This window comes from Lygodium microphyllum, chromosome 8 (genome assembly GCF_053477565.2).
Source record: "Lygodium microphyllum isolate KBCC chromosome 8, Lygodium_microphyllum_v1.1.10, whole genome shotgun sequence".
NCBI lineage: Eukaryota > Viridiplantae > Streptophyta > Polypodiopsida > Schizaeales > Lygodiaceae > Lygodium > Lygodium microphyllum.
Window position 1 is genome coordinate 139,670,239 of NC_141142.1, and position 18,187 is coordinate 139,688,425.

Here is an 18,187-nt window from a genome sequence, read left to right on the forward strand (position 1 = left end):
ATTGGAAGCTCTCGATCTCAACTTCGCTTTGATACCACTGGTACACAGATCGGATGCTGTATGCTCGCATAGTGAACGCCGGAAGGTCCCCAAGAACAAAAGAACTCTACTTTTTGCACAAAACTCAAGGTAGAAAGCATGCACGACATGAACAAGAGACCAATTGGGTGCAATCTCCCCCCATGCCTTGTGTGAGCGCTCCACAAAGCATGTATTTTATGTATTAATCATCTTCAAGCTCAAATAATAGCCCAAATTACAAAATAACGCGCTTTTGGCTTTTGAGTTTGCTTTAGCACAAAATAGAAATAAAGCTAATAGGCGGGCGCCCAAAGAGTCAGGCATACCCAATACAATGTCCAAATACAAATATCATAATCGTGCGCCCATATGCATACAAAATAATAAATAAATATCCAACGCCTTAATAAATAGGCGCAAAATATAGGAGCCATGCCTAAGGTATGCGCCCATCAAAATATAAGCGATAACTCGAATACACACTATCCTCCAATGCTTTCCTCCGCCACTACTGCTATCTCTACACATCAACTGAAGCATTCACAATTGTTAGTAAAATAATACAATTAAACCGACAAAAGTGAATAGCTAGCAGTCTTCAGCTACATAAATAAATCAACTGGTTAGAAATCAATCCTAACCTTAATTGATCACGAGTGCGCACTCTAAACTCATAAACGTTTATTAATTTAATATGTATTTTGCGGAATCATCCATGTACACACTAAATTAATGAAACGCCCAAAAAGGATAGGCGTCCCCATCAACTTCTCGCACAAAGAATCCACTTTGCGTATGAGCCCCGGTCAACAAAGTTTACGGAATCCACCGTAAAACCTCACGGAATCCACCGTGAAATATGCCTCCTGGCATCACCATTGGGAGTCTGATCTAAAAGATGTCCCCTAGCATTCCCACAGAATGTCACAGGGTTTGTCAGTTAGCTACTCCCGAGTCTACTTCGCAATGAAATGCATCGTCCAACCGTGTTAGGATCAACATGAATCTTCCTAGGTTTCTAATGGTCAAGTCATTCTACAGCCTTCGAGCATCAATGTGATCTAATTTGCGCAGAGCATCTAAACCAAGGCGGACTTGTATCGCACTTGGTTCAAAGAGAATGAAAAATGAGAGGGATGCATTGCTTGACCTCTCTACACATAGGGTAAAGTCCCATTCCGGTCCCCTAAAATGATGTGAGCCAGTGTTTTACCCTACATTATCTAAGGTCAATATGTCATCGCGATTTGAATGATGAGAAGCCTCCCAGTTCTCTAGGACCACCCTGCCATAGGACGAACCCATCGAGGGTTCCATCCACCTGTTCCCTTGATAGCTTTAGTTTCCTACTTACCTAAGGGCACATTAGTGATAACACATACAAGTAGCTTCCTTAATTAACCCGTTAGTCACATGTTCCTTTACGTAATTTTATGCATTGACACGAAAACAACTTAGATAAATTCCTTGAAAGTAAACTTTATATTAAAATTTCAACTAAGATACAAATCCCGTCCATAGGATGATTCTCGCAATCTGTAAGAATGAGTCTTATTTTCCTCCAAGTTTCTGCCCTTGCACTAGTAACAAGGCCTCAAGATTTCTTCCCGAGTCATGTAGACCATCTGAGTAGGACCTGGAGGCAAAGGATTTATAGCTAGAGCCCCCCTGGCACTTGAGCATCCTCCTAGAAATAGGCATTTATATGGAGAGACCTCTCACGACAAGTTCAGTCCACATTCTCGACGTGGCTATCAAAAACCCCCTTGGATAGGGTTGGTGGCTAGTTGGGGGTGCTCAACACGCCTTTCCTAGGTGTTTCAACCTGAATCCAATTTGAAATATTTTTTTCTTATCAATTCCTTTGTTAGATAACTCCTTTTCCAAACAGGTGTTCTTAAGTACAAACACAAGCAGAAGTGCACAATATGTGCTAGACAATTCTTTGTTCTCTTTGCTGAAGGAAATTCCGATTTGATGCGATAGCATCTAGTCTTGACTTTATCCCTGTTATCGTCCAAGATTTCCAAAGATAGCCTGATTTAATTTCCTTATTCTTTTGAATGAAGGAGTATCCTTGCAATGTTGATTGCAATTTGGAACATTGGCTTGATTGCAATTTGGAACATTGGCTTCCCTACAACGAAACCCTATGTATTCATTTGAACTAGGGTTTGTAGCGTAATTCATATAGTTACTTAAGGACTTTGAATTCCTTTCAGCTTCAAGCAAGATGAGCGTTGAGAAGAATCCTTCAACTCTTTAGGGTTTGAAATTCTTTCAACTTCCCTACGTATTCTATCACAAGTTTAATCTATGCTTTGTGTGATGTAATAGGATTTCCTATTATTTCAACCAAGCAATGGATGGGGATGCATAAAATCTATCTAGTTTAATTGCAATTTAATTCTTAAAACTTTTCATATGTATATATTAGCATGAAATTTTCATAAAATTTATGTTCAATGTAACGGCTTCTAAGTGTAATTTTAATTAATCACCTGAGATGAATGTGATGAACACAATTTTCCTAGTACGCTCATTATCTCGAAATATGCTCAATTAAGTTGCGATACTTAATGTAAATGTTATTTTCTCCCAATTTCTTTTTCCTAATACAACGGGGTGCACTTGATTCATAGGAGATTCATTTTCCGTAGTTGTGGTCCCATTGGTTGTAGTGGGAGTTTCAACGTTTGGAGAGATCTTTTGCTTGGGGGCCATCGTCCACAAGTGGATTTGAGAGATAAAGAAGAAGGAATGAATTTGAGATGAGAGAGCGTAAGAGAAGATGGCTTAGTCAAAAACCGAGATAGGGGGATTGAGCTAACTCTCTCCCTCACAGCCTCTCGGGGTAACTCCTCTCTCTCTCTCTCTCTCTCTCTCTCTCTCTCTCTCTCTCTCTCTCTCTCTCTCTCTCTCTCTCTCTCTCTCTTGGAGGGGTATTCTTCTACTTCCCTCTCTCTACCTCTCTCTCGCAGCCTCTCATGGTCTCCTTGTGGTTTTTCTAATTGCTCCCAATGCCTCATATTTATAGCGAAATAAGAAAAGGGTTGTGGCTGAGAAGAACAGCCCTTTATGGAGGGGATCTTAGAAAAATCAACTATTCGATGCTCATATCACAATTCTGATAGTTTCGTTGGCTTCGAAAGGGGGGTAAAACTCCAAGACACTTGATTAGAAATCTTTCAGATCACTCTTTCTTATTCTCCCTATTCGAAGTGATGTTTATTGCCTATAAACTGCAATCGTGACATGCATGATTTTGCCAATCTTTTTTTTTGTATTAAATCTCCAAAACAAGCAGAAAGAAACCACTTGTTTTTTTTACATGACATCCTGTTTTAGAAATCTCCACAGCTTTTTAGGTTATTTACAATAAGTAATATCTAAAATATGATAATTTTGCCCAAAAATCTAATATTTTTGGACCATCCATACTATACACATTAATACTAGTGATTAATATGGCTCACAACTCTCGTTCACATTGTAACTTCCGTGAAGGGTGGCTATAGTCCTTGTCAATCCGAGAAAAATGCCAGATTATGACTCTCGATTTTTTAAATTTTAATTAAATAAAAATTACTAGTTATTAATGTTAGTTAGTTTTTACTTTAGTTAGTAATCTTTCTAACTTATTAATTGACTAACTAACTTTCAAACTAACCAAATAATTTTTAATTGCATGGAAGTATTACACCAAATCAAAATGAGCTAAAAAAATTAGTAAATCTAATTTAAAATCTAGATATCATTACATGAGAAATTGACTCAGCTAATATTATTAAAACAACTTTTCATATGTAATTTGGTCATTACAAGCTTATTGTAATGCATTTTGGTTTAACAAATGCATGTGTGACTTTTGCTCGATTAGTTTTTAATTGATTATTAGTATTTTTTAATTGTGTTTTTTGATGATATCTTGGTATTTAGTTAATCTGAAAGTAAGCATAAAGAACATCAAAATTTATTATTGATTTGTTGTATCACAAGCACCTTTATACTAACCCTTTTAAGATCAGTTTCTTTCAAATCCAATTTGAATATCTAGGTCACATTGTCTTAGCCAAAGGTATACAATTGATCCAAAGAAAGTAACTAGTAGTAATGAGTGGCTAACGCCTGAGACTATCAATGAAGTTTATCATTTTTGGATTTAGTTGGTTTTTATACAAAAATTGTGCATAACTTCTCATTAATAACCTTACTGCTAATAATTCTATTGCATTAAAATGTTGCCTTTCATTGGGGTGCTAGTTAACAAAAATCTTTTGACATACTAAAGTACTTTTTGACCCATGCTCCTCCACTTCACTTACCCATCTTTCTTTGTAGTAGTAGTAGCATATGCTAGTTGATTTGGCATAGGCTATACTCATGCAAAATGATCCCTATTGTATACGGGAGCCATAAGTTAAATCATTCAAAAGAAATTTATAGTACTTACGATTAAGAACCTTTGATTGTTGTACATGCATTAGGTATCTAGAAGCACTATCTTATAAGATTTTAGGTACTTATTGAAACATACCAATAGGCTATTAAACACTTACTTTTTCAATCCCTAATCTTTGATATGCATATTAAATGGACTTCATTTACAAAGCTTCCATCCTATGATCTAATATCAACTTGGGCATATTAAGGTTGTTGGTAATGCACTTAACTGTTGACCCCATGACCATGCTTTATCGTAACACACACTTGTTTTTTATAACATTAAAAATTTCTATTTAAATCACATTTCTACTATAGAAATCTAGACTTTTAACTTGATGAGTTCTACTTATCCATGCGATAATGAATTTGGTAATGTATGACAACAATTTTAAAGTGCAACAACTACTATTTTTAATGATTGCACATACACAAATGGATTTTAAAGTGCAATAACTATTGTTTTTAATGATTGCACATACGCATATGGATTTTGTATTACCAAAGCAAGTTGTGTGTGATTGCACCATATAGGGCCACAACTATTGAAGAAATGTATGCATCCCCATACATGGAGCATTGATGAATTCAATCTACATTAGTTGCATCTAAATAACATTTTTATTGGTCAAATTTATAGCACGATGTTGCTAAGTATGTATCTAAACACGTTATTTGTCAACGAATTAGATATCATCATAGAAAACCTCAAGGTTTACTTGTGCCTTTATCTATACCTAATGCACCATGGGAATACATCTATATGAAATTTATAATTGGTGTGCTTGCTACATCTTCCCATAACGACATGATTTGGACTTTTGTGGATAGTTTTAGCAAAAAGGCATCTTTTAAACCTTGAAAAGATCCTATCTAAATCTCAAGCTACTAAATTATTTATTTATACTATATTTCCTTATCATGGCTTTCTTAAGGGTATCATCATTAGTTGAGATGGACGTTTTTGTAATCATTTTTGGTTTCTCTCTCTTTAGAAAATTGGGTACTAAAATGCATTTTCCTTTTGCTTTTCATCTCGAGAGCAATGGTAAAACTAAAGCAACCAATAGCATAATTCACGGTATTCTTAGGTCTTACATTATTGGTTGTCCTACTAATTGGGATAAGCAATTGCCTATCCTTCAATTTGCATGTAACAATACACCCCATTCAACTATTGGTTATGCACCCTTTGAAGTCATATATGGTAAGAAAGTGCCTACACCCATCTCTACCATATCCAATCAAGTTCTTACAGTTAATTCTATAGCCATTGATCATATGGAAATATGTAATGAAGTTGTTAACAATATTAGACAATCATAATTACAATATACTACGCAAGCTAATAAGCACCATAAAGCTATGACATTTAAAGAAACTGATTTGGTATGGCTTCAGTTTAAGAAAATAAGATTAAAATCAGTTGAATAACATCCCATCATTAAACTTGCTCTACGATATTTTAGACCTTTTCGAATTGTTCACAAAATTAACGATAATTCTTTTCGTTTAGGAATCCCACCTCATTGGTAAATCCATAACTCTTTTCATATTAGTTTATTAAAACCCTTTAAGGACACTCCAACCATTCTTATAATTGATGATCCACCATTACTTGAGGAAAAGATTGAAGTCTATTGAAATTATCATTGACCATGAAACAACTACCACTTATATTGGTATTTAGTTAAGTATAGAAACCATTCATTAGAATAATCCCACTGGATTTGGAAAACATTTATTTCTCCAACTTATGATGATCTAATTTTTGCTCACCATTCACAAACACATTAATATTTTAATCAAAGACCAATCCACTACACACTATTTGTGATTCATAGTCACTTATTTTTTTCTTGATTCGTCGCTTGAGATAGAACATTCGTTTATTGTTCCTTTTAAAATGATTTCCTAGGAAGACTTGTTGGACAAGGCAACACTTGCATGTGGTTGATCACCCATGATTTCTTTAACTTGTCAATCGAGGACAATTACTTTTCTGTCCCTTGGGCAATTCAATGAATATTCATTTATTTAATTAGCTATTGATTTAACGTGACTAAATTTCTATACCTTATGTAGAATTTTTGTTTTTTGACAAATTCTCATATAATTGCAACTTGTTGTATGTGAAAAATATGTAGCACAAGTCACATTATACAAGGTGGATGTCGGGAGGATTCATGTGTTTTGTGTTGGTGACATATTTAGATCAACAATTTGGAGAAAGACACAAAATGGTAAATGGGGCACGAATCATTAATCTTGTTATTTATGCACTTGAAGTGCTAGATATTTTATTGTGTGCTTCCAAACATTAGACATTTTATTGTATACTTGTAAAGTTGGGCAACATAATAAAAATTTTGAGCTCAAGATATTCAATATATTGTATAAACTTTTCAGGTATTGATTAGATATTAGAAAGAAGGGAGTTGCTCACAAAAAAAGGGAAAAACATAGATGTAATTTGTTATTTTGGGCACAATAGTAATGAAAATCTATAAATATATGCATCGAGGAGAGCCCTCTCAATGCATAGGGGACGATTGCACCAAATTTATGTCATGCTCTTCTTGCCCTCTTGTCTCTCTATATTCTTATTGTGTTCTATTCCAATTTCATTTAGTTTATGAGTTTGTGGATTATCAATATCAATAGCATGCTTGCACATGCGCGTGCACACACACACCACACACACACACACACACACGCACGCACACACACACACACAGAGTCTCTCTCTCTCTCTCTCAGTTCACTTATTCACTGTAGTTTGGCACAACCTAAGCATTTTACATAAACCTGAGAATAGAGACCTTTAACTCATTGCATAAGACATGATCACAGTTGGAGTCTTTGCTTGCAATCTAAGGCTTGCATCTTCAACCGAGAGGCAGGTGGTTTTCGATTACTTGCAATCACATGCTTTCATTATCATGTCATTCACTATTCAATCTCATGCTTAGCAATATCATATTAGTCACCACCCAATCATCACATCGGTCATTGGATGAGGACAATCTCACACCTACATCATCTCCTTGGTCACTCAGCAATCATCACGTCAGTCGACTACTTGCATCTCGCATTAAAGAATTATTGCCCACATCTCACATCAATCCTTGTATAATCATGATGCTAATCAATGTCTCCATTTCACATGAGAGAGAGAGAGAGAGAGAGAGAGAGTGTGTGTGTGTGTGTGTGTGTGTGAGCTCTATTAGCGTGCGTCACTCCGTGTGACCAACAGCTAAGGCCCCCCGAAAAAGGAAGGCCATTCTATAGAAGCCAGCTTGTGCGAACTATTTTTGACAAAATGAAAGAAAGATGGTGAAGTCCCTCTCGAGCTCCACAGGCATGCAGGCAAACAAGAAGGCAGCGCTAAAAGAGGAGGAAGACAGAGGAGCAAGCGCAAGTCTAACGGTGAAGAGGGAAGCACCGGACGACGACGACGACGTTCCGCTGGGAGAAAGGATGAAGTCGGAGGCCAAGAAAGCTGCAGAAGCAAGTTCAAGCCCAAAGACGCAGAAAAAGAAGAAGAAGACGATAGAGGAGGAGGAGCTGGACGAGGAAGACGAAGAAGATGACCTTCCTTTGCCAAACAAGAGGAAGACTAAGGCTATCGAAAATGATGAAGAAGATGACCTTCCCTTGACAAAGAATAAAAAGACTAAGGCTAAGGAAAATGGTCAGCTCAAGAAGGAGCCCAAACTGCCGACCACGAAGGTGAAAACCCAGGTCAAGAAGAGCGATGCAGTGTCCTCCAGCAAAGGGAAGGCCAGCATGAAGACTGTCAAGAAGGAAAAGGTGAGAGGTCTTCGTTGGGCGCATGCATTTAGATACGGGTACCCTAATGATATGCCTTTCTGTCATGCATTTACTATCAGACATCTTCTGTGGGTGGGTCCTTGAGGAGCTAACTGCTAATAACATAGAACTGGTCACAATAGTTTGTTCTTTTGTCCCATCACCAAGCTAAGGTCATCCATTTTTAACCTTGCCCTACCCATTAAACGTATAACTGTGGCCTATTTCGGACATTCTGTCTGCTAAACTGCGAATTAGACAAGCATGGACTGCTTTCTCGAAAGTATGTTGAATACTTGCCTGTTTCGAAATTTCTGTTTGTTAAATCGCTGACTATATAGGCCTGGAATGTTCTACTGAAGCTTTGTACGTTCAACAAATGGAGGGTTCTAGTCATATAAAAAACATTCATATAAGCAAGGGAGATTGATGCGGTCATTTCATTTGGCCTAGTGTACAAATTGTGAATCTTTTCTAGTCATTCGATGACCTAAAAGTGTTGGCTATATCAAGTTTCAGGTGTAAGATGACTAGTGATGGATTTTAAAATTTGATCAGAAATAGATTTTCGAATGTTCCTACAATCAAGTAGTTGCAACAACTAACCAAAACTTTTTAGAACTTTAGGTTCTCCATGAGAATAGTGCTGATTTTAGTGACGTGTTAAAAATAAACAAGGTGAGAGTGGACCATGGCAATCGTGAAAAGGCTTCTTGAGAACATCCTTGCTACACTTAAGAGAATGTTTGAAATTTTCAAGTGTGTGAATACTTGTACTTATGTGATCTTGATGACGGTTGCTAGACAATTTATGGAGTTAATTGAAAATCATGTGTTTGCCTCATCAACCTTTTCTTGAAATCTACAACTAGGCAGTTTCACTAAAGGAGCGCTGAGTAGGTAAACTTGACTATCTACTTCATCTCTCAATTCACAACTTTTATCACGGCCTTCCAAAAACAGCCTTGGCTTAAGGAGAATGGAGGCATTAGAGCACATCAGAGCAAGTTGATGGATCTCTCTCATCTTGACCCTATATTGAGTCTATCCCTCAAACTTTGGCTTGTATGCCATTGCTATGCCCATGCTTGGATTAGCTTGGAAAATCCTAACATGAAGGCAAACATAAATGATGCTCAAAACATCAAAGAAGTGACATTTGACTCTTAGTTAAAGCATGGTGACAGGTCCAAAATCCTAAGTTTTTAGTGGGGGACAATAGCAAAAGTTGTGATAAGTTATGCTGGAGAGGTACTTGTGGGTGCATGGTGTTAGTGTTGGCCTAGAGCGTTGAATGGGATATTGAAATGACTTGTGGTGCCATTTGGCGTAAGCGAAAATTCAACATTTAATGTTAGACTTAGGCCAAATGAAAGTTCAAACAACTTTCAAGTTTAAAGGGCTTAGCACATTTAACGTGGGTGGACACAAGTTGGGTAGGGAAAAGTGGAGAATTAATGTTTAGCCAATTTATTAATTGCTGAAAATTAACTCTAGAGGTTGAGCTTCATTTAGAAGCTTTTCTGCTTGGCAGTTAGAGAAGGAACTTGGCATGCAAATTGAGGGAAGGTTGATTGGGGGCTGATGGAGGTCTAGGTTGGCCATTCTAGAGGTGGACAACAACTGGAGAGTGGAGATCAGCCAATGAGGAGCTGTTCTAAGCCATTGGCAGTTGGCAGGAGACCCATTCAGCAATTTGGAGGCCTCTGGCAGCTACTGACCTGATCATCGACCCTCAGATCAGCAGGTGATTGCAGTTAGAGGTAGGTTCCAGCAACAGAAATCTGAATTTTCCATCTTCTCAGCTATATCTCTTGACATCTTACTTAGGCATTCTCAGCATTTCTCAGCAGCTGTTGGTAGGTAGTAGTGATTTTTGTTCTTAAAACTGTAATTTAGCAGAAATTGTGACAATTTACTGAAGACCTAATGATCAGAATAGCAGCTGCAATTGAAGAAATTGTAGCTGATCTGAAGGTTTACCCATCTACATTTGATTTGGCCAGCATGCAAGTGCTCAAGGACCAATGTGTTCCCAATCTATAGTCAAATCAAGGGGCAGATTGATTCTTGATGTTGCTGGTCACTTGTGACAGCCCATTGTGTTGGAATTTGTAGAGGGATCAATCAATATCTCTTTGTACTATAAGAGTGTGCAATAGAAGAAAGACAAATATGGAGAGGAAAGAGAAGAGAGAGACAACAAGAGAGAAGAGAATGAAGTGATAAATCTGCTCTGAATTTGAATGGAAGGCTGAATACAATGGAGGATTGATTAATTCTTGCATGCAACCAAATGTATGACTGAGGGCACCGGGTCAAGTTGATGATGGAAGATAGCACTAGAAGATGGAGAAATGTCTTGGATGTTAGAGTGTGTTGAAGATTTGTAAAAGAATAATGACCAGCCAAGGGGCGTTGCTGTAAACAGTCGAAATATGTCTAAACTAACCGTTGTTGCTTGTTGGGGCCAAAAATGTTGGCTGATTGATCAACAAAAAAAAAAATCAACAAAATGTAGGTTGCATCTAGCGAATGCTGGTTGCCCTTGTATAGTGTGAACATAGCCTCTTGCTATTAGAGATTAGTCATCCCCTTGACTAGCATTCTCAAGCTACAGTTGGTGCACTTAGTTCTCTTGGGTGGAGTTACACATTTTTCATGTCAGTTTTGGGCATTTCTAGTAGTCACCATTTCTTGGGCAAGTTAGACGGGCAGGTGGCAGTGCCACATGGTAACTAGGACGAAATCCTCCTCCTCACTTATCTTTTAGTTGTTGAAGAGAGAGACCGGCTTGAGGAGATACTTTGACAGCCCCTTGTATATCTGCCTTCTTCATTTCAACATTCCTTGATTGTAGATTTTTGTGTTCTTCTCTCTTCTCTCTCTCTCTCTCTCTCTCTCTCTCCCCCTCTTCTCGTGTTCATTGTTTTTCAGTCTTGTCCATATGCTTCTACATTTGCTGCACTTTGACATGGTATTAGAGTAGTGTAGAAGGGTTGATTGATCATGGCCAGACCTGATCGAGAGCATTCTTCGCAATAAAAGTTTGCATTTTCATTCTAGGGAGGCTAAGATGAATAGGTTAAGCCCGGAGAGCGAAGTTGCCGTTTTTTGCAGGTTTTTCCTATTGGTGAAGGAGAAAAGGCTGCGTTTTCAACCTTTTGGAGCAGATTTTGAGTTTTCATTGTCTAGGTAGGTGAAACTCGTGAAGTAATTGCATGATTAGTCTATAGAGAATGAAAGCTAATATAAGAATGAATGGATGCATAATAACTCAATCACAAAATGAGAGCTTGGATCATGGATCAAAGGGCATCAACACATAGCCCATGAGATGGCCTGTAAACAATAAAAGCGGTGGTTCTTTTGACACGTCTTGCGACTCTACAACACCTACAATGACACATATTAGACAAACTACTCTTGATGCACATGTTGATGCTAGGAAAAAGGAAGATGTCAATATAATATTGCTTTTAATGCAACTAGGTTTGAATATTTTAAGGATATGTTTGAAAGAATTGCAAAAGCAAGACCACTATATGTTCCACCTGTTAGAGATTTATTCATCCCTTGGATAGGCATTGGCAGTTTATTGTTGTACAGTTTGTACTCTTGGGTATAGCTACGCATTTCCTATTTTCAGGTTGTACAGTTCTATGAAGTCTATAGGTCGTTTCCAGCATATCTGGGTAGTCAGGTAGGTGAGACAAGCCAGGTAGGATGCCATGTGGTAGTCCATTCTTTTCTGCAACACTATTATTTGTTTTTTTCTTCAGTGACCGCATTTATGCAGCCGAGTTGCTCACATTTTAATAAATTTTGGCCTATTTATTGGGTGACCCGCCCCAATCATCATTCACTTGGTTTCATGTGGAGAGAGGTCTCGGCTTGCAGAGGTACATTCGACAACCTATTTGGACATCTGCCTTCTTTATTTCAGCATTCATTCACTATAGATTTGTGTGTTTTACTGTCTCTCTTGTCTCTCCCTCTTGAGTCTTCTCATGTTCATTGTCTTTCAGTTTGATCATATGCTGTTGCATTCGTTGTACTCTGAGATGGTATCAGAGCAGGGTTGAAGGGCTGATTGATTGTGGGCAGATCTGAACTAGAGATTGTAGTGTGATAAAAGTTTGCGTTTTCAGCATTCAAAGGCTGAGGCAAACAAGTGAAGCATAGGAGAGGAGCCACATTGCTGGTTTTTGTTGTTCATGAAGGAGAAAAGGCTGCGTTTTCGGCCTTTTTGAGCAAATTTTGAGTTTTTATTGCCTTTGGTGGTCAAAACAGGTTTTGGACAAGGAAAGGTTGTCCTAGTAGGGTTGCCCTTGTTTTTTTGTAGGTTATTTAGGTGACAATGTCTTTTGAGTTTGACATGGAGTTTTAGGCTATTATGGATAGTAAGGTCCTTGTCTTATCGACTCTTCCTTTTGATCAGAAGCTCGATGGGGAGGATTATTGCATTTGGTGGGTAATGGTACTTGCCATCTCAGAGTCGTATGATTTGGTGGAGCTGGTGACCGAGGCTATAGATCCTCCTTTTGCTTGTGATGCATCCATGTAAACGCCCCGAACAACGTAGTATGCTTAACAATTATGATATTCGCTTGTTTTCGAGATTTAATATAAAAGAGAATGAACACTTAAAGCTGAAAATGAAAATTACTCACAAAATTACAGCCATGAAAATGTAAAAGTAATATAGACAAGATTGAGGGTTGAAGATGGGCAACCCCCCCCGAAGGAATGTATTTCTGCTCAACCCAAGTCCCTTAGGGAAGAGCTCAGTTACAATCAACCTGAGATGAAATCCATTGTGATAGATTCCCATGGATCTTTGGGCACTGGAAGAGGTTGCAACAATCCTGGAGTCTTCTGCCTATCATACTTGGATTTTTGGCATACTAGACAAGCCTCAATGAAGTTATGCGTATCTCTTCGTAATGTTGGCCAATAAAAGTAGCGCTCAATTGCACTTAGAGTGGCTGCCCTCCCTCTATGCCCTGCATAAGGGGGTTCATGACTTTCTTTAAGCACCTTTTGTCGAATAGGAAGAGTGACACAAAGGCGATTGTTCATGAGAAGGTAACTGTCTTTGATGGAATAATCTGGATGAGAATCTCCTTGATGTAAATTTGACCAAATTGCTGCAAAATTAGTATCTTCATCATAAGTACTTCTCCTCACTCTCAGGTTGATTGTAATTGAGCTCTTCCCTAAGGAACTTGGGTTGAGCAGAAATACATTCCTTCAGGGGGGGGGGGGGGGGTTTGCCCATCTTCAATCCTCAATCTTGTCTCCATTACTTTTACATTTTCATGGCTGTAATTTTGTGAGTAATTTTCATTTTCAGCTTTAAGTGTTCATTCTCTTTTATATTAAATCTCGAAAACAAGCGAATATCATAATTATTAAGCATACTACGTTGTTCGGGGCGTTTACAATCCAAGCTTTGTACTGATGAGAAAGCTGAGGCGGTCAAGGTACAAGCATATTGGGATAAACTAAATGCCCACATTTTCTCCTTCCTCTTTCTCTCTTGCAGTCCACCCATTATAGCCCACATTGAGCACTTGACAATTGCTCAGGAGATATGGCTGGAATTAGACCAATATTGTACAATAGGATGACCGTTAAGAAATGGGCGTCTCTGGTATAGAAGTAGACATTGAACCCGTCCAAGTCTACATCCATGTGGGAGCATGTCAATAGGTCTTGGACCAAGAGAAATAACTCAAAGGTCAAAGTGCTCCCACTTTGGAGGCATTGATAGGTTAGTCTTTCCAAGAGAAGAAGAAGAAGAAGAAGAAGAAGAAGAAGAAGGAGGAGGAGGACAAGAAGATCAAGCAAGATAAAGCCAAGGAGTCTACTTGCCACATTTGTGGCAAGACAGGTCATTGGGTGAAGGATTGTCTTGACAAGGACTAGGCTAGTTTTTAATTACCAACCTATTCAGTTTTTATTTGCTGACCTATTCAGATTTTCATGGTTTTTCATCCTATTTATTCCCTGGCAATCCCTGGTCATCATGCACTTGGTTTTCAGGTGGAGAGAGAGATCGGCTTGTGGAGATACTTTCGATAGCCTGTGTACACATTTGCCTTCTTCATTTCAGCATTCATTCATGGCAGATTTCTGCGTTCTGCAGTCTCTTTTTTCTCTCCGTCTTCTCTTGTGTTCATTGTTTTTCAGTTTGGTCATATGCTTCTGTGTTTGCTGCACTTTGACACCATTGCTTTGAGTCTTTACGCACCGCTCTTTTAGAGAACGGGCAGCTACAAAGTTTCTTTCATTTGATGATGATGGTTTGATGGTGGAGATGTATGAGGAGATATGCACATTATGCCTAACAAGGTGGAATAGTTGTTATTCTCTTATGTATACAACTCTATATGTGTTGAATCTTGTGTTTTAGAAATGTTGTCATAACAGAGAGAAAGAGGTTGTAGCGAGTCGAATATCTTAAACAAGTTAGTCCTTGACTCAGATGAGAGATGAAAAGTCATGTGACATGGCATGTATGGTTGTTAGAGTGTAGAGGATGATAAGATGTAGAGTCGGGGCTGCCTTATCGTGGGGGGATTATGGATCCGCTGGGCTTGAATTGCAATCATTGGCTATTTGGATATTGAGTTCTGCTGTTAGCTCCTCTCATTTGGAGCAGTTATGAAGGTCTTATTTTCACATAGCTTCAAACAAGAGGAATTGTTTGGGTGTGCAAAAAAGCAAATGACTTGGTATTGGTCAGTGCTAGTTTGCACATGTTGGGAAAGAGCATGATTGCCCTCGTAGATCTATTTGTGGTATGGGAGATGCAACAAGAGGAGGAGCAATAGCAAGTTGAGCATGTCCAAGAGGGAGATCTCGAGGACGATTGTGTCATGCACGAGATGGAGCATTCTCTTGTAGGTTGATGATCAAATGATGCTATCATCTGTTGAGCTGTGACCATGAGCATCTGCCACTCAGTTAGCGCGTGTGTCATGGAGTCTTCAACCGAGATTTGAGTGTATAGTGTACACTCCTTTTAACATTTTGCAAGTCTCAGTCCTCAGTCCACTATTTTTACTACATTTCTCCATTTCTACTGTTTCTTTAGTCTTTAGTTCGAATGCTCAGCATTCAGTGTTTAATGCTGGACTTTAGTCTTTGTCATATTGCATTTCTCAATTGCCATTTGGCATTGCTACATCTAGTCTTCAATTTCAGTTTTCTTTTGTGTTTCAACTTTCATGGCTCATGTATTTTTTGATGTGACATTTTGAGAAGGGTTTTGAGTTAAAGTATTATATTTGTTTACTTTCTTTATAGAGTATTTCAATTATGTCTAGAAAGCATACAAATTTTAGGCCCCCATCCCCCGTCCCCCATGTCCTTGCCCTTGTCCCTGGTGGCTATGATTTTGATCAGTCAGACCTGTGGCCTGTTCCTTGGGATTATCTATGTATTGCTGCCCGCTACTCCACTGTGCCAGTCATCATTCAGTCTAGGTGTCCACATATTTTGGTCATCGTTTCTTTGTGTCTGGCACCCTCACTGACACTCTATGCTGTGTGTAGGGGATGACAGATTGCAGCCTTTTATCCTCGTGATTAGCTAGTTTTGTTCCTTTGATTCAACTGCATTTCTCACCTCCATATTCTCTTTTCACTCTGAGTTCTTGTTCTTTTCCACTTTACTCACTTATAGAAACAGCCATGACAGACAGAAGAGTAACAATCAATGCAACCGAAACCGTCAAATGCAGACAAGAACAATATGTTTGATGATCAAATTTCTGCATAAACAGTCCTCTTATTCTGCTGTAGATTAAAAGCAGCATGGGGTGATCTAAGACGTAGATTAGGCAGGTTTGAAATAGAACAAGAAAGGTCCAAACAGCAATGTCAATGCCTAGTACAGCGACGTCACTATGATGGTGACAGGGACCTGCAGTAAACATGGCAAGTAGATGTCTTTGCAACTATGAAACAGTCAGGAACGAGACAACACCTGCCCAAAGTAACTTGAAAACTGATACCATGTACGAATGTTCGAAGAAGTGGATGTTGTGGATCATGAAAGCAAAAACATCGAACACAAAGAGAGGTGAACACATGAACTGATAGATGTGTTAGAGTGCAATGAGTGTGGAAGCGTATGGACAAGATTGAAAGACAATGAACATGAGAGAAGAGGAAGAGAGGAAAGAGAGAGTAGAACACAAAAATCTACAATAAACGACTGCTGTAATGAAGAAGGCAGATATACACACAGGCTGTCGAAGTATCTCCACGAGCTGATCTCCATCTCCACCTGCAAACTTACAAGTGAAGTGAGCTGGCTGGAGGCTGCCACTAAATAGCACAAAATAGGCCAGAAATCTGATCCGGTCGGCCAACCAGCTGCTAAAATAACCAATTGCACATCTGGCTGACCAGCTGCTAAAATAGCCGACTGCACATAAAAAAAATGCAGAAAATTTGCAATTTGCCATGTGGCACTGCCACTCCCACATGCTCGGAGTAAGGTGCTTGCATCTGATGATTGTTGTAAAATGCCTAAACTAATAGGAAATGCGTAATTGTGCCCAAGAGAACTAACTGTACAATAGTAGCTTGACAATGCTAGTCTTGGGAACGAATACATCCCTACTGCCCCCTCTCACATCTTGGACGTACTACGAGGTGAAGGAATCTTTAGTATTGTGGAAGAACTGTGAAGAAATGCTCTAAATGCAAAAAACACAAAACCAATCGTACGATAGAGCACAAATTGATAAACATAGAACATGGTTAGGGTAACTCAAAGACAGTGAACACAATGAATAATAAAGTGAATGGATAGTGAATATATAATGCTTATGTAGTAGACACACTATGCAGTGAATACTGAACCTTGAACTCTCGTATCTCTAGGATCAAGGCAATGGTAATGAGCTGTAGAGTGTGTCATACTCGGAATGGATCTTGAATTGCAGCCAAAGGTAGCCTATGAGTATAGAATATTAGCAAACGTAGCTAAGGAAGGCTAGATTTGATGCAAATAGTAGTGTAGGAGAGAGAGGCTAGAAACGCAAGTATTTGAGGAGAGAGACAAATTGGGTGATAGTTGTTAGGTGCAAATGCAACTTGTGGAGGAGAGAGAAGATCAGGGCGGCAGCTAGAAATTGTAAACGCAGCCTATTGAGGAGAGAGAGAAGATTAGGGCAATAGCTTGAGGTTGCTGGCGACAACACTAGATGTTGATATCAGCATCAAACGCAACACTCAGGTAGTAGGCGACAACTTTGGGGTAACATGCAAAGGTGCGAAGGCTGCAGACAGGTAGCGAAGGATGGAATTGGGCGCCAGATGGTCGGGGGAAGCTCTGACTGCGATGTCCTTCGTGAACGGGGTGTAGGTAGCAGAGATACAACTTCTGAAACCTGCGAAAATGAGATAAAGGGAGAGTGTGTTGTTGAGAAACCACTTCTTTAGTTCACACACTTCATTTAGGGTTTCATACTGATAGCCCTGAAAGGGATGGTGTCCACATTTTGGCTAGAGCCACACAATGGTGTGCCACTTGTTAGAGGTAGAGTCATCCCCTAGACAGGCAGTTGGACACGTCAGCAGAGTACGGCAGTGCCACATCGGCACAGTATGGCAGAGGACACGCCAACAGTGCAGTCAGACAGTTCATTGTCTGCAGTCGAACAATTTTTACTATAGTCGGCTGCATTTAATGCAGCCGACCTGGTGCTGGTATTTCCTATTTTTTGGCTATTTATAGCCAGTTCGTGGCACACTCCAATATTCAGATTCTGATCTTGAGATCTGTTGGCTGAGACTGCGGGCTAACGAAGATCGAGGTCTTCAAGACGGAGACACATGTAGATATTTCCTCTGCCCTCGTGTATATTTCTGCACTCTTATATAGCATACTA

General features: G+C 39.0%; 1 protein-coding gene across 2 annotated transcripts in view; it reads left to right on the forward strand.

Moving 5' to 3' along the window:
* Window positions 1–7,758: 7,758 nt before the first annotated feature.
* LOC148032936 (uncharacterized) overlaps window positions 7,759–18,187 on the forward strand; it is an 86,556-nt gene continuing 76,127 nt past the window's right edge. Inside the window, exons 1-2 of one of the 2 annotated variants that reach the window (XM_087683616.1) lie at window positions 7,759–8,058; window positions 8,116–8,277. In XM_087683616.1, the coding sequence (XP_087539742.1) occupies window positions 7,798–8,058; window positions 8,116–8,277 (423 nt within the window). In that variant the 5' untranslated portion in view covers window positions 7,759–7,797. The remainder of the gene's footprint in view (window positions 8,059–8,115; window positions 8,278–18,187) is intronic. The other variant, XM_087683617.1, reaches the window with a different exon arrangement.